At 43.5% G+C, this 14,739-nt stretch overlaps 1 protein-coding gene across 1 annotated transcript in view; it reads right to left on the bottom strand.

The window, feature by feature from the left end:
- The window catches only part of wdr17 (WD repeat domain 17), a gene marked incomplete at both ends in the record, with an annotated part of 22,472 nt that extends 8,039 nt beyond the window's left edge, over positions 1 to 14,433 (bottom strand). The window contains 19 exon segments of the mRNA XM_084082951.1: positions 294 to 358; positions 1,743 to 1,898; positions 2,081 to 2,206; positions 2,750 to 2,880; positions 3,833 to 3,982; positions 4,362 to 4,448; positions 5,558 to 5,673; positions 6,423 to 6,587; positions 6,840 to 6,926; positions 7,242 to 7,324; positions 7,770 to 7,861; positions 8,665 to 8,833; positions 9,187 to 9,374; positions 10,242 to 10,364; positions 11,574 to 11,714; positions 12,811 to 12,921; positions 13,271 to 13,501; positions 13,643 to 13,826; positions 14,311 to 14,433. Of these exon segments, the coding sequence (XP_083939077.1) occupies positions 294 to 358; positions 1,743 to 1,898; positions 2,081 to 2,206; positions 2,750 to 2,880; positions 3,833 to 3,982; positions 4,362 to 4,448; positions 5,558 to 5,673; positions 6,423 to 6,587; positions 6,840 to 6,926; positions 7,242 to 7,324; positions 7,770 to 7,861; positions 8,665 to 8,833; positions 9,187 to 9,374; positions 10,242 to 10,364; positions 11,574 to 11,714; positions 12,811 to 12,921; positions 13,271 to 13,501; positions 13,643 to 13,826; positions 14,311 to 14,433 (2,528 nt within the window).
- Between the last annotated feature and the right edge of the window lie 306 nt (positions 14,434 to 14,739).

The raw sequence follows: 14,739 nt of genomic DNA on the forward strand, positions 1-14,739 counted from the left end.
TTCCAATAGAATACTTCATAGAATGACTCCATTAATAGAAAGCCAACCAACCAAAAGGTGCATTTTGAACAACCTACCAGCTTGTTAGCAAAGTGATTTTGTTTGTTTGTTTGTTGATATGAAATTGGGCGTAAAAAGTAAAAAACATAAACAAAGATAACATATGGAGATACAAGGTTTCTGAACAACAGTGATGACATGTTCAACGTCACTGTCATTGATCTCTGAATGGATGATGGATGGATGGATGATGGATGATGGATGATGGATGGATGAATGGTGCAGGAAGTTACCTCTGCATGAGTTTTTTCCAGTACTTCATAGAAACACCAGGGGCGACCGACAACGCCTTGTCCCACTGAGAGAGAGAGAGAGAGAGAGAGAGAGAGAGAGAGAGAGAGAGAGAGAGAGAGAGAGAGAGAGAGAGAGATGAGTGTCTTCCTGTTGTTTTTCGTTCTACTTCTTCTTGATTACACAACACATTCTCCCTCCCAAGTGAAGACATGGGGATAAGCAAGTAGGTCAGAGAGGCTTATTGTCAGTATCAGCCAGAACACAGGAGTCTATCCCTGTTACAAGGCTCTAGACCCCTGGGAGATATAGAATACTGAGGTGGAGTGCAACACCTACCATCAGCTCCCAGTACTTACAACAACAGCTCCCAGTACTTACAACTCCTACCATCAGCTCCCAGTACTTGCGGCATGATTTTCCACACTCAAGCCGTGCTACTCGTGCACCGAGTTGGCGTTGCCCGGGATCGAACCCATGACCGTGACCTGTGATCCAAAGGTGAGAGCTCTACCGTCTGAGCTCCCCAGATATGAGGATGCGTTGGGCAAAAACTTATACTGTCGTGTCAGACATATGTGACACAGCAGGCTCCTCTGTCACGGCACTGTTCAACATTCCCAGTATCATCAACAACGAGCAGCACACCATTCAACGTAATAGGGCGACTGAATAGAACACGGCTCCATTAAAAGTAGCACCCGTTCTATTTGGTTCATCAAGCTATATAGCTAACTAAAAGTAACGACAACAATATTTTAATATTTCGTCACCTTGCTAAACTAATGGCCTATGTCATTTTTTTAAAAGTTTTTCAGGAAAAATAAAAAAAACTGATCCAAAACAAAACTATATGATCTTTCTTAATCATGTCACCCAAAATGTTGATAACAAATTATGACTATTACAATAAAAATAACACTGTCTGTCATTTATGTAACATAAGAGATTTAAATAGGTTTAAATAGGATTAAATCTGATTTAGGCCACACATTTTTTTTAAAATGGCCTAAATCAGTAAATAATTTGGCCTAAGTCACAAAACCATGTGACTTAGGTCAAAAACAAATGCCTATTTTTGCCCAAGTCACACTAGGAGTTAGGCCATTATACTAAAAGGGGAGTGAACAGCATGATCATTTACCGATTTTACCAGAGGTGGCCAGTGTCATGAGGAGCTGACTTAGGCAAAAAATCCTCAAAAAATGACTTAGGTCATTAGTTTAGCAAGGTGACTTATTAACCAACATATCATTATGTTGCTATGATTCCCTGCTTTCATATGACATGAAAAAGTGAAAATGAAAAAAATCTAGATGACTGTCTCCTAGTCAAATTTGGTCACATGTTTTTAACTGGAATAAAAATCTAAATGAGGGTTTACCAAAAACAATAACTAATGAAACTATTATATGTGTTAACAAAACTAAGCCCCATGTCCCCATGTATACCTGTCCCAGCTCCACCATGAGTTCACAGTATCTCTGGATCTGTCCCAGTCTGAGATGGATCTGTGCCGCTTCCTTCAGCCTGTCCTCCTTACTGGGCGCTCCGATGCCTCCTCCAAACTTAGACATCTTCACTATGGTCAACTCTTGAGCCTCCGACTGGAGAGGAGAGGAGAGGAGAGGAGAGGAGAGGAGATATTTTAGCATTTGTTTTGGTCTTGTTGAATCTTGCCCCTAACTAATAATCTACAGTATGTAAAATATATAATACAAAAAACTATAACTAATAAAAGCTCAAATAAAGCTAAGCCTTTCAATTCATAGTTTTCCTGCAGACTTACAGTTTTAAAGCGCAGCAGGTGTTTCATATGCATTACTCCTTTTCCATAGCTAGGTGGCAGCAGAGAGTCATCCTGCCCATTGATGACTGACACCAAGTCCCATATGTTGCTACTGCCCCCTGGAGGCTGGCAGAGGATACACACACAGGCACAATCATGCATGCCCGCATGCACACGCGCGCGCATGCACGCACGCACGCACGCACGCACGCACGCACGCACGCACGCACGCACGCACGCACGCACGCACGCACGCACGCACGCACACACACACACACACACACACACACACACACACACACACACACACACACACACACACACACACACATATCCATTATAAAACAAACAAACACATGTAGTTTTCTTTTTTCTTTTTCAAAGTATTCTCCTGTATTTTAGACTTTTACTGTGAACTGTGATTCCCAAACTTTTCAGATCAAGGACCTATTTATATGTTTTATTGTATGTTTGTTTGTTTATTTGTTTTGTTTTGTTATGTATGTATTATATGCATTGGAATCACCTTAAAACAAGGAATACTAAATAATGATTCAAGACAGAAAATGGTGTGCTATACTTGGCTTTGGTGCAATAGTTACCAAACTATGATCCTAGGACACATGTTATTGACATAATAAATAGATATTGGTGATGTACTGTAGTTACCGAGAAACTCTCAGAGAACCAGCGTAGCTTTTTGACCCTGACGTCCGACGTCAATTTATCCAGCTCCTGTTTGATGTCCCGGGACACTTTACCACAGAGCAGGGGCGGCGAGCCAGGAACCATGGCTCTGTCTGTGGACAAAGAGAACATTGACAATAGAATTAGGGTTGGGGCGCGCCGCTGGACTAGCGGTTAAGCCAAAGAGCTTACCACATAAGCGGCAATGCAACGAGGTGCAGGTTTGATTCCTGTGCCCGAAAACCTTTGCTGTCGGGCACAGCCCCGTCCCCGTCTCTCTCTACTGTGTACTATCATCAATAATAAAGGCAGAAAAGCCAATAACAACAACATTACCAGTGTTCATTTTGTCGACTAAAACTATGACAAATACAATTCTGGCGACTACCTTTTTTCACTGACAAAAACTAAATAAAAACTAAATAAAAACTAAGCTATATAGTGACTAAAACTATGACTAAATATATTGACAATTTCGTCAACAAATAAAAACTACATGAAAGTGTTGGGGAGGGACTAGTGGACAGGAGATCCAGTAGAACTAAGACAAGTCATTTTACGCTTGGCTGCGTGTGGGTGTCACACTCGTTGTGAGCTTGTAGATCGTCTATTTTCGCTATGACACCATCAAGGCGTCGTTAAATGTAGTCGACTAAATCAACTGTAGATTTAGTCGACTAAAAGCAAATGATATTTAGTCAACTAACACTAGACTAAAAATAGGACTAAAACTAAATTGAATTGTATTCAAAAGACTATAGGTAAGCCTTATACGGAGCCATCATGCCCATAGGGCAGGAGTGTATCTCCTGTTTCTGTAGCGTGTGGGGCTTGATGTACCAGTACATCCCCTGGACATGATGCTGTTATGTCGCAAGGACTCACCCCTAATCCATCCCTTGATGCTGAGTGCCAAGTAGGGAGGCATTGGGTCCCATGTTTATAGTGTTTGGTATGACCCGACCCAGGGACTATGACTAAAACTAAATCAAAATGTGATGTCCAAATGATCACTGTATCGTAACAACGTTACTAGTGTTTCCTATGATCTTATAACAACGTTACCAGTGTTTCCTATGATCTTGTCCCAGGGCTGGTCAGTGAGGACATGCAGCAGCAGAGGAGAGATGAGGGGGGCCAGGGACCACAGACGCACCGTACTGTCTCTGCTGCAGCTGGCCATGGTGAAGGGCCGGCTGGGGTGACACGTCAAACCTGGTGACAACAACAAGGTGACACGTCAAACCTGGTGACAACAACAAGGTGACACGTCAAACCTGGTGACAACAACAAGGTGACACGTCAAACCTGGTGACAACAACAAGGTGACACGTCAAACCTGGTGACAATAACAACAACAACAAGGTGACACATCAAACCTGGTGACAACAACAAAAACAACCATGGCGTCCCGTCACGTCAAAACTTGACTTTCAGGGCGTCCCGTCATGTCAAAACTTGAATTTCAGGGCTACTGACAGAGCGTCAAAATGTGACGCCTTGGGAGTGAGAACGGCTTGGCTTATAGCATAACCTTTGACCTGTACTACCTGTACTGTGAACAATGGTGTTAACAGCACAGGTACATTCTCACCGTAAACGTCAGCTCCATGGTCGAACACCGTGTCTAGACACGATCCATCTCTGGTGTCCCACACTCTGATGGTGTAATCCCAGGACCCTGAAACACATGATAACATCACACTGTGATGGTGTGATCCCAGGACCCTGAAACACACTTAAACCCCATAATGGGTAACCGGAGTCCCTCAGGGCTCAATACTCGTGTATTTTCTGTTTTCTGTTATTGTGGGGAAAGCTTTAGCTGAAAACAGCCGATCGACAAGCTCACAACGTTGTGAGCTGTGAGCATTAAAGGTGGTGCTGGGACCTGGAAGTGCACCTAAATATTGTGCACTTCAATGTTAATTTGGCTTCGTCATTTCCCCCCCCCCAAATGTCAAATATAAAGACTTTGGACTAATGTCTGATGTAATGTTAAGTTTACATGATTTGAACATGATGATCATTTGACATGTAATGACTAGTATTTCTACGATTGCTACCAATTGCTACAAAACACGTGGATAGCCACTTGTTATGGGCATAAACAAGAAAGAAGGGTAGGTTTTATAATGATGTACCATGCAACTTTAAAAGCTTGAACCCTGGCATCCCAACCTTTTCTAAGCGACGACAATCAGGATTACGAAGGTCAACTTCAGGCTTAAAAGGGAAACACATTGAACTAAAGCAACCGTCTGGAGTGCACACATAAAGCGAGAGTAGAATGACCCCAGTAGTGTTTTTAACACATTGATTGCCAAGATCGCGTTCTTTCCAAAAAAACATTTTTTTTTATTCCACAAGGGGCGACCTAACACAGCTTTGGAATGATCGATCGTCACTCAGAGAAGAAGTAGTCGGATGTGACGTATGTGACATCCGCCCCAACGATGGGATTTTCAGAAAAAACAGCTGTAACTCAGTTTCTTTTTTTTGCATTGAAAACCACCCGTTTTCAGCGGACCAAAGCCCCAAAATGGCGGATCGCGGTTGGAACGTTATTGTCCCTGTGGATTCACAGATCCCTCCGCCTACCCACAGGAACTTTTTTTCATGTCTTTTTTTTTTTACACAATGTATCTTCCACGGCGTTTCAACGATCGTTGATTTAAGGTAATTACGCTGGCATGGGGATAGAAAACTATGTTTAATGTCTTGGCAGTCGATGTGTTCAGTGAAACGGCCCTTTCAGTGGGGTAATGTGCGGTTCTGCAGCAGCGTTACCTGAGGTGAGGAGGTAGGGGATCTCTGTGTTCCACAGCAGACCTCTGACCGGAGCTGTATGACCACTCAGTACGTTTATACATGCATCCTGGGTGTAGTCCCAGATACGCACAGTACTGAGAGATAAGAGAGGGGGAACATATGTTCAGATAAGGTTCTGCAGCCAAAATGCATATTAACCTGTCCTTGGCTAATATTGTACTTTTATTCCACTACAATTATTTGAAAACTTTAGTTACTAGTTACTTTGCAGATATACATTATTACATTATAAAACATACATTAACCACTTTAGCCCTATTGTATACCTAGGCTATTTGAAAATAGCAGATCTACAAGCTCACAACGCGTCGCATCGCGACGCGTTGTGCGCTTGTAGATCTACTATTTTCAAACATTTTAGTACTTTTAAGTACGTTACGTACACATTTGATATACATCAGTCTATTTAGAGTTCCGGACTTTTACTTAGAGTACTTCTACAGTTATGATACTTTTACTTAAAGGTAGGGTAAGTGATATTTCGGGGTATTTTTTATTTTTTTGTTAAAATACTATTTTGATAGTAATCATTGCTACAGAGCGTTCGTTCGGTCACAGGGGTTTCTCCAGCTCTTTAATAAACAGAATATAAGTACATTTTCAGGTAGGTGACAACATTTAAGCCAGTCAGGAGAGAGCACTGAAAATGCATTTTCTGTTTAGTTAAGAGCTGGAGAGACATGGGAGACTCCTTTTACTGAACAAACACTCTATAGGAATGAGTACCATCAGAATATAGAGCTATTTAACACTTATTTCAACCAAAGTGAATCAATTACCCTACCTTTAATCTGTCCTTGACATGAAAAAACACTGCTCTTACCCGTCATCAGATCCAGAACACAGTATTCCCTCTCTGAGAGGAGACCAGCGGACGTGGAACACCTTGGCCAGGTGACCTGTGAACACTTTGAGAGGCTGGTCTGAGCTGGTGGCCAGATAGTAAACACGCACGTTCTTATCCTCACAGCCTGTGGCTATCATGTCCCTATGGAACACACACACACACACACACGCATGCGCACGCACACGCACACACACACACACACACACACACACACACACACACACACACACACACACACACACACACACACACACACACACACACACACACAGTTGAGGCAAAACAATTGCTTTACTTTACCACAGACAGACAGACAGACAGACAGACAGACAGACAGACAGACAGACAGACAGACACACAGACACACAGACACACAGACAGACAGACACATACTTGTTGTTCTGGCTCCAGTCACAGCCAAACACAGCAGCAGGATGTTTATATTTGTGGAGGACTTTCCCATCGACGTTCCGGATGATACTGTAATCAATAAGACAATACAAAACAATATGATGATACAGTAATCAATAAAACAAAACAAAACATTAATTCATTGCCTAGTAATCAGACACTCTGGCTGTAAATAAAGTGTATTTATTTATTTTTTTAATTCTTCACATTATGTTCAAGAGAAGAAAAGAATAAATAAAATGAAATATATAGTCTTAGTCTTCCCTGGATAAAAAGCAAAAACCCTCCAGTGAATACACTGAACCACCTTTAGGCTGAGATGTGTTATGAGACATTCAGACTTTAGACATAAACTAAAGTCTGCCAGAGCACACGGTTACTGACCAGAATCCATCTCCACTACAGGTAGCGATCCTCTTTGAGTCCTTATGACTCCACGCTATACAGAAGATACCACTTTTACCATGCTGAGAGAGAGAGAGAGAGAGAGAGAGAGAGAGAGAGAGAGAGAGAGAGAGAGCATGAGTAAGTAACAAAACAAGTAGGGACACATTTAAAGTCGTACAATTGGATTGGCTGATTAAAATCATAATTTGCGTTCAGAATGACGTGCAGGTATCAGACCAGGGACGCCATACGTCCTGCGCCCGTTTACAATGCTTTACACATTCATCGCCCGACCTGTGCACTCCCTGGGCTGGGCTTTCTGGAATTAACGCCTATGCTTGTACTGACTTCAACCACAACATCTGTACGTCAGAGAGTAAATGGAACCGAATGGGTCGATTTGGTTCCATTTGTACACTCTTGAGTTACAGACCTGTAAGGGTCCATTTGGACCCCTGGTGGTCATCGGACATGAGGTTGAGAGCCAGTGACCTGAACCATGACGTGTCTTCAGAATGAACTGACCTCGTTGAAGCGAGTGATCATCTTTCCTTTCTTCACGTCCCAGATGAACGCTCCGTTACGAGACGTGGCTCCTGCTATGCAGTTCAGATCTCCTTCACACAACATACAGAGAGGAGAGGAGAGGAGAGGAGAGGAGAGGAGAGGAGAGGAGAGGAGAGGAGAGGAGAGGAGAGGAGAGGAGAGGAGAGGAGAGGAGATTAATCCCTATAGAGGATATGCGCATGCTTAAAGTGAATGGCACATCGAGTGGCAAATCGAGTGGCAAAGCAACATGCAAAATGAGTTTAACATTGTTTACTGTTGTTTAATGCAATCAGATATGACTTTTCTGTTCGGATGCATGGGCTGTCACGGCCAGAAAGTATTTTTTTGACACTCAGTAGGCATTCCTGCATAACTTCCGGGTTTGATGATGATGTCACATGCATATCCTCTATAGCTAAACTTCAGCCGTAAAGATGTTGAAGCTAATCGGGTCGAGAAAATGTTGCGGACTCATGTCCGTTTGCCGCCATAATTAGAACTAAACAACACATTATGCCAAGGTCACTTTCCACCATGCATGGACAGATCAAGCTAGAAAACATAAAAACTGCTTAAACAATCGACTGTAATTAAAATCGATAACAAAAGGATTATTGTTTGGTCCACACGTGGTCAGCAACCTCTTTTTTTCTTTGCTCATCTGACGTCTGTGTGTGTATGTATGTATGTGTGTGTGTGTGTGTGTGTGTGTGTGTGTGTGTGTGTGTGTGTGTGTGTGTGTGTGTGTGTGTGTGTGTGTGTGTGTGTGTGTGTGTGTGTGTGTGTGTGTGTGTGTGTGTGGGTGTGTGTGTGTGTGTGTGTGTGTGTGTGTGTGTGTGTGTGTGCGTGTGTGTGTGTGGGCGTGTCCTACCAGGTGCCCAGGACAGAGAGTAGACCACTCCTTCATTCCCGGGGGAGGTGTAGACGGCTGTGAGGGTGTTGGTGTCCCACACTTTAATGGTCCCGTCAAAGCTGGCCGTGGCCAGAAGGTTGGGGTCGTCCGGCTTAAACTTACAGTCAAAGATGGTCTCCACATGACCCTGGAGAGAGAGACAACACTCTGCTAATGAAAGATATTGTGAACCCCACAGGGCCCTGTCTTCTACCAGGCTCTATATACAGCAGACATATTGGACAGAAATTGGGCCTCTTTCTTACTTCCTTCACAGGTCTCACCAATTATCCTAACTTACTAAGTGGTTCTCAAACGTTTTCATTTCAAGGAGCATCATAACTCTGAGAGAAGAAGAAGAAGAAGAAGAAGAAGAAGAAGAAGAAGAAGAAGAAGAAGAAGAAGAAGAAGAAGAAGAAGAAGAAGAAGAAGAATGAACAACAACAACAACAATGGATGAACTAAAACATTACAATGACACTATCACATATTTAAATGTACCAAGTCTCTCAGAAAGTCCCATTTCTTGGCCCCCATGTCGTAGAGGCCGACCCCTCCGTCCATGAAGCAGCACACAGCGTGTCCTGGAGGCAGAGAGAAGCTCTGGTTCTGGGACAGAGTGGGAGGAGGAACCGCCTCACTGGTGGAGCTGGTGTACTGGCTCTTACTGGGAGAAGTGGACCCCACGGCTGAAACAAAAGAGCAGACACACAGTGGTGTATATATATAGCTAAAATCTAATGGTAAATGGTGCATTTATATAGCGCTTCTATCCGAAGCGCTTTACATTGATTGTGCCATTAACCCATTCACACACACATTCACACACCGATGGCGGAGGAAACCATGCAAGGCACCAACATGCTCATCGGGAGCAATTAGGGGTTTAGCGTCTTGCTCAAGGAAAGTGTGAGCTGGAAAACCGCAAGGTTCCCAGTTCGATCAAGGACACTTCGACACTAACTCTAGGGGAGCCCCCCAGCTCGGGATCGAACTGGGAACCTTGCGGTTTTCCAGCTCACTCTACCCGGCCACTCTAACCCTGAGCCACTGCCGCCCCAATGACACTAATGACACTTTCCCGCTTTTAATGGGTGAATGGTAAAAGGTGCTTTTATATCACTTTTATCTAAAGCTCTTTACAATGTGCATTACATTCACACACACATTCACACACCGACGGCGGAGGAAACCATGCAAGGCACCAACCTGCTCATCGGGAGCAGTTAGGGGTTCAGCGTCTTGCTCAAGGACACTTCCACACTAACTCTGGGGGAGCCCGGGATGGAACCGGGTAACCTTCCGTTCCCCAAGCGGCCACTCTACCTCCTGAGCCACTACCACCCCAATTAATCCAATCATTCATGTAATACATGCTCACATCTTATCCATTTCTGCTTACTTATTAAGATTAAGCATACTTGCATACACCACCTTTTTGGAGGACACATTCACATGCTTAAAACAGCGTGTGGTTCAGTATAACACAAAAAAGTCTTAGGGACTTGTTTCCATTGTGGTCCTATGTATGTAATTCAACATATGCATTGCATCACCTTTCTTGGCGGGAGGGGAGTTGAGGACATGCAGGGCGTGGAAGCCTGTCTTCTTCAGCTTGAAGTTATCCAGAGGAGTGGAGCGAGACACATTCCACATCCTCAACACGCCAACCTGGGAGTCTGGAACACACACACACACACACACACAGCCACACACACACGCACACGCACACGCACACGCACACGCACACACACACACACACACACACACACACACACACACACACACACACACACACACACACACACACACACATAGTTCTTCAGTGGTTCTTTGGGATGGTTGAGGTGCTATATACAGTAGCAGTGTTTCCCAAACCGTTTAAAAAATACATGAATGAACCACTTAAGCGGTCTCTGAACGACCACCAGAGGCCGACCCTCCCTGCTACTCCTACCCGCCTATGAGCACTCATCCTGGGCATACAATAGAAGTGGAGCTATGGAATAATGTCCTTAAGTAATACTATTACACTTGGTTAAGTAAGGACCAGAAATTCATGATGAGTTCATGATAAATTCATGATGAGTTCATGTATGAGTTTGTCATGAATTCATCATTAATTAAGCCTTACTCACCTGTTGCCCCTTCAAGTGAAATATTAACAATTAACACCACATACCTCCAGTAACCCCAAGAGCAGAGGGGAACCAGGTCAGACACACAGTTTGTAACTCTGAGAGTGTGCAAATGGAACCAAATGGACCCGTTACATTTGTACACTCTCAGAGTTAAATGTAGCTCTGGACCAAGCCTTGACGACCAGGCACTCTTATGCAAAGGTTTGAATGTAGTTTTAGATGCCAGGTCCATTTGTTGACCTGGCATCTATAGTTTCAATGTATAGATTGTTTTTTGTTTTCATATCATACTGTTTAGACTGATGCTAGATTCTTGGTTTACCTGTGATCCTATATTACTGAGGCACTACACTGACTCTATGTATTTGATATATGTGCTTAAACTGTTTATCTTGCTTACTTCTAAGTCTCTCTGGATTAACCCATTGAGACCTGTAACGCTTCAGTGTCACTTTAGATGTCTTTGGCTATTCAAACATAGCAGATATACAAGCTCATAGCGCGGCACCGAGTGCCGCGCTATGAACTTGTAGATCTGCTATTTTTGAAAAATCGTGAAAAAATATATTTTTTTATTTTTTTCCGAAAAACTGTTAGGATTTAGATTTTTTTTAGAAGTGGCCTCAGGTCTTAATGGGTTAAGAGCATCTGCTAAATGCCTACATATTAAGAGCATCTGCTAAATGCCTACATATTAAGAGCATCTGCTAAATGCCTACATTGTAAGTGAACATCCACACACTGTACCTCCAGTGATGAACATGCCCGGGGCAGAGGGCACCCAGGCCAGACACTGGACCGAGGCAGCGGCCGAAGGGAAGCTGAAGGACGTGATGCAGGTCAACGCCTCACTGTCCACCAGCCTGATGCCATTATGCAGGTTAGACACTGGACACACACACACACACACACACACACACACACACACACACACACACACACACACACACACACACACACACACACACACACACACACACACACACACACACACACACACACACACACACAGAGGAGTGAGTGACCTTGCCCATGAGTGTTATCAAACTAAAAGTTATATGGAAATCTGGTGCCATTAAATATTGTAACCTCCAAAGCAAGCCTGGGATTTCCTCATTTTAGGGCGTTTTTTTAGCGGCGCTAGCCGCCTTTAGGTATAGAGCGGATCCTGCTCTATACCTGGCTTTTGCGTCAACGTTCTGATTGGTCAGACACGTCAACAAAGTGATTGGTCAAGCTTCACGTGACACGTGGCTATAAACACATTATAAACACTTATTGATGACAACATGTATCAAAGGCGCCTCTACCTTCACACAGGTGTGATTTTTTTTTAGCGGTGTAGCCGCTCCTATAAGTGGGGTTGGGAATTTGTCTTTCCCTGTACTGTGATTGGCTGACTCTATTCACACCCTTTTCGCCGTACCGTGATTGGCTGACTCTATTCAGACCCTTTGCTTTGATTGGCTAGCGAGACGCATGATGAAATAATAACCTATAAATAGCACCACGCACTTCAAAGAAGTCCTTTTTTCCATCACTGTCCATCACTGTGATGACCACTGTTTTCTAAATAACACTTCACACTGGGTGTGATGTTTTTAGGACACAAAAGCCAAATGCCAGGGCAGCAAGGTCATCCAATAAAACAGTGATAAATAATAATTTTAACTTAACACATTGACTGTCAAGGATATATACGTAATATTACATCATGTGGTGTTTTTAGTGATTACGCTCGAGGGCGCTCTTCGCTAACCTATCAATGATGCCTTGACTTCAAGAGAAGGATAAACCTGGACATGACGCCATCTAAAACATTTTTACCCCGTCCGCTACAATGTTATCAGATTTATGAAAAATACATTTATCTCTGATATCTTTTCCCAGATTGTGTTTTGGGTGAAAACGAGCTATATTCATCTGCTGATAACTGCAGAATGGACGATCACGGTAAATGTTGCAGTAAGTACTTGCATCCTACCCAGTAAGTAGTCGGTGGACAGAGGGTCCCATTCCAGAGCAGTAATTGGGTCTTCTTCATCTGTTCCCTCTAGAGACTCTGGACGGAGAACATGCTTCTGACTCTTACAGCCTGTGAACCAACACAACAACAACAACAACAACAACAACAACAACAACAACATCAGTACGCACACACACACACACACACACACACACACACACACACACACACACACACACACACACACACACACACACACACACACACACACACACACACACACACACACACACACACACACACACGCACACACACACACACACACACACACACACACATACACACAAACAGTGTGTGTTACATTTACACACATTGGCAGAACACTAGGATTTTTTTAAACTACCATATTTTGTTTGCAATTGTATTATTATTTATTTTATGCCAAGTAATGACATATTAGTGTCTGTCCAGGTCTCACCTGGCTGAATAACGGACAGACTGCCGTCCGTGTGTCCAAAAACCAGCTTCCCTCTCTTGGCAGGATGCCACCTGAACAGGCAGATGTCCGAGAGGAAGGAGTGGGCCTCCTTGTGCACCGTGACCCCCGGGTCGGGACCCCCGTACACCCACACGTACAGGGGCCCACGCAGGGACACGAACGCCACACCGTCTGCAGAGTTCCAGCACCAGCTGACGGAGGCAGGGATTCCTATGAGAGGAGAGGAGTACCTTCAGTACCTTTAGTGTTGTCCAGTGTTTCTCTCTCTATTCAGTACCTTTAGTGTTGTCCAGTCATCTCTCTCTACTCAGTACCTTTAGTGTTGTCCAGGCATCTCTCTCTGTTCAGTACCTTTAGTGTTGTCCAGGCGTGCGACAGCCTTCTGCTCGGCAACGTTCCAGATGATCAGCAGGTTGTCTGCGGAGGCCGAGGCGAACAGGTCGGGGTTGTCGGGACACCAGCTGATGGCTGAGATGGTCTTCTTATGTTCTGACATGATGGAGCGCAGCTTAAACTCATTGTACTGCTGGTCCAACTGAGAGAGACACAGACAAGACTCAATTTAAAGGGATAGTTCACCCTTTCTATCGATTAGTCACCCCATGGAGACTTGAATTAATGGATATTTTTTTGTTTTTGTCTCATTCCTAAGTCAATCATTTCATGACCAGTGGACGGGTAGGTAACGGTTCCGGTAGGAGACACAAAGGAGACACTTTCTGTCTCCTACCGGAACCGGTTGGCTTAGGAATGAGAAAAAAAACTAAAACTAAAACAATCGAAACTAAAATGAATTCAAGTCTCATTGGAAGACTAATCAATAGAAAACACATACTATCACATTATAGAGCTATTTAACACTGTTACTGAACAAACACTCTATAGCAATGATTACTATCACAATATAGAGCTATTTAACACTGTTACTGAACAAACACTCTATAGCAATGATTACTATCACAATATAGAGCTATTTAACACGTATATGTCTAACATACGGTACATATGCTGTAGATTACCTGGTAGATGTATATAGCCAGAGTAGCGCAGTAGGCGAAGCGGTCTCCACTGGCTGCACACACATCTTTGTTCCAGGGCTGACAGCCTGCAGCCAGCAGGCCGACCTGTTTCACCTGAGACATGCTGCTTCCTACCTGAGGAAGACACACAAACAACAGCCAGCTGCTCAGACAGAGGTTCCCAACAGTGTTGTTTTCGTCGTCGACTCTCTATGACGAAAAATGTTCTTCGACTACTTTTTTTCACTGACGAAAACTAAACAAAGACTAAGCTTTGATGACTAAAACTAAAACTAAATATATTGGCCATTTTGTCAACAAATACAAACTAGACTACGATCCAGTAGGACTAAATGACAAGTCATTTTATGTTTGGTTGCGCTCGGGTTAAATTAGTCATACATTGTTTAAGTATATGACTTTAAAAAA

This window comes from Gymnoscopelus microlampas (assembly GCF_963454915.1).
Source record: "Gymnoscopelus microlampas genome assembly, chromosome: 2".
NCBI classification, from domain to species: Eukaryota; Metazoa; Chordata; class Actinopteri; order Myctophiformes; family Myctophidae; genus Gymnoscopelus; species Gymnoscopelus microlampas.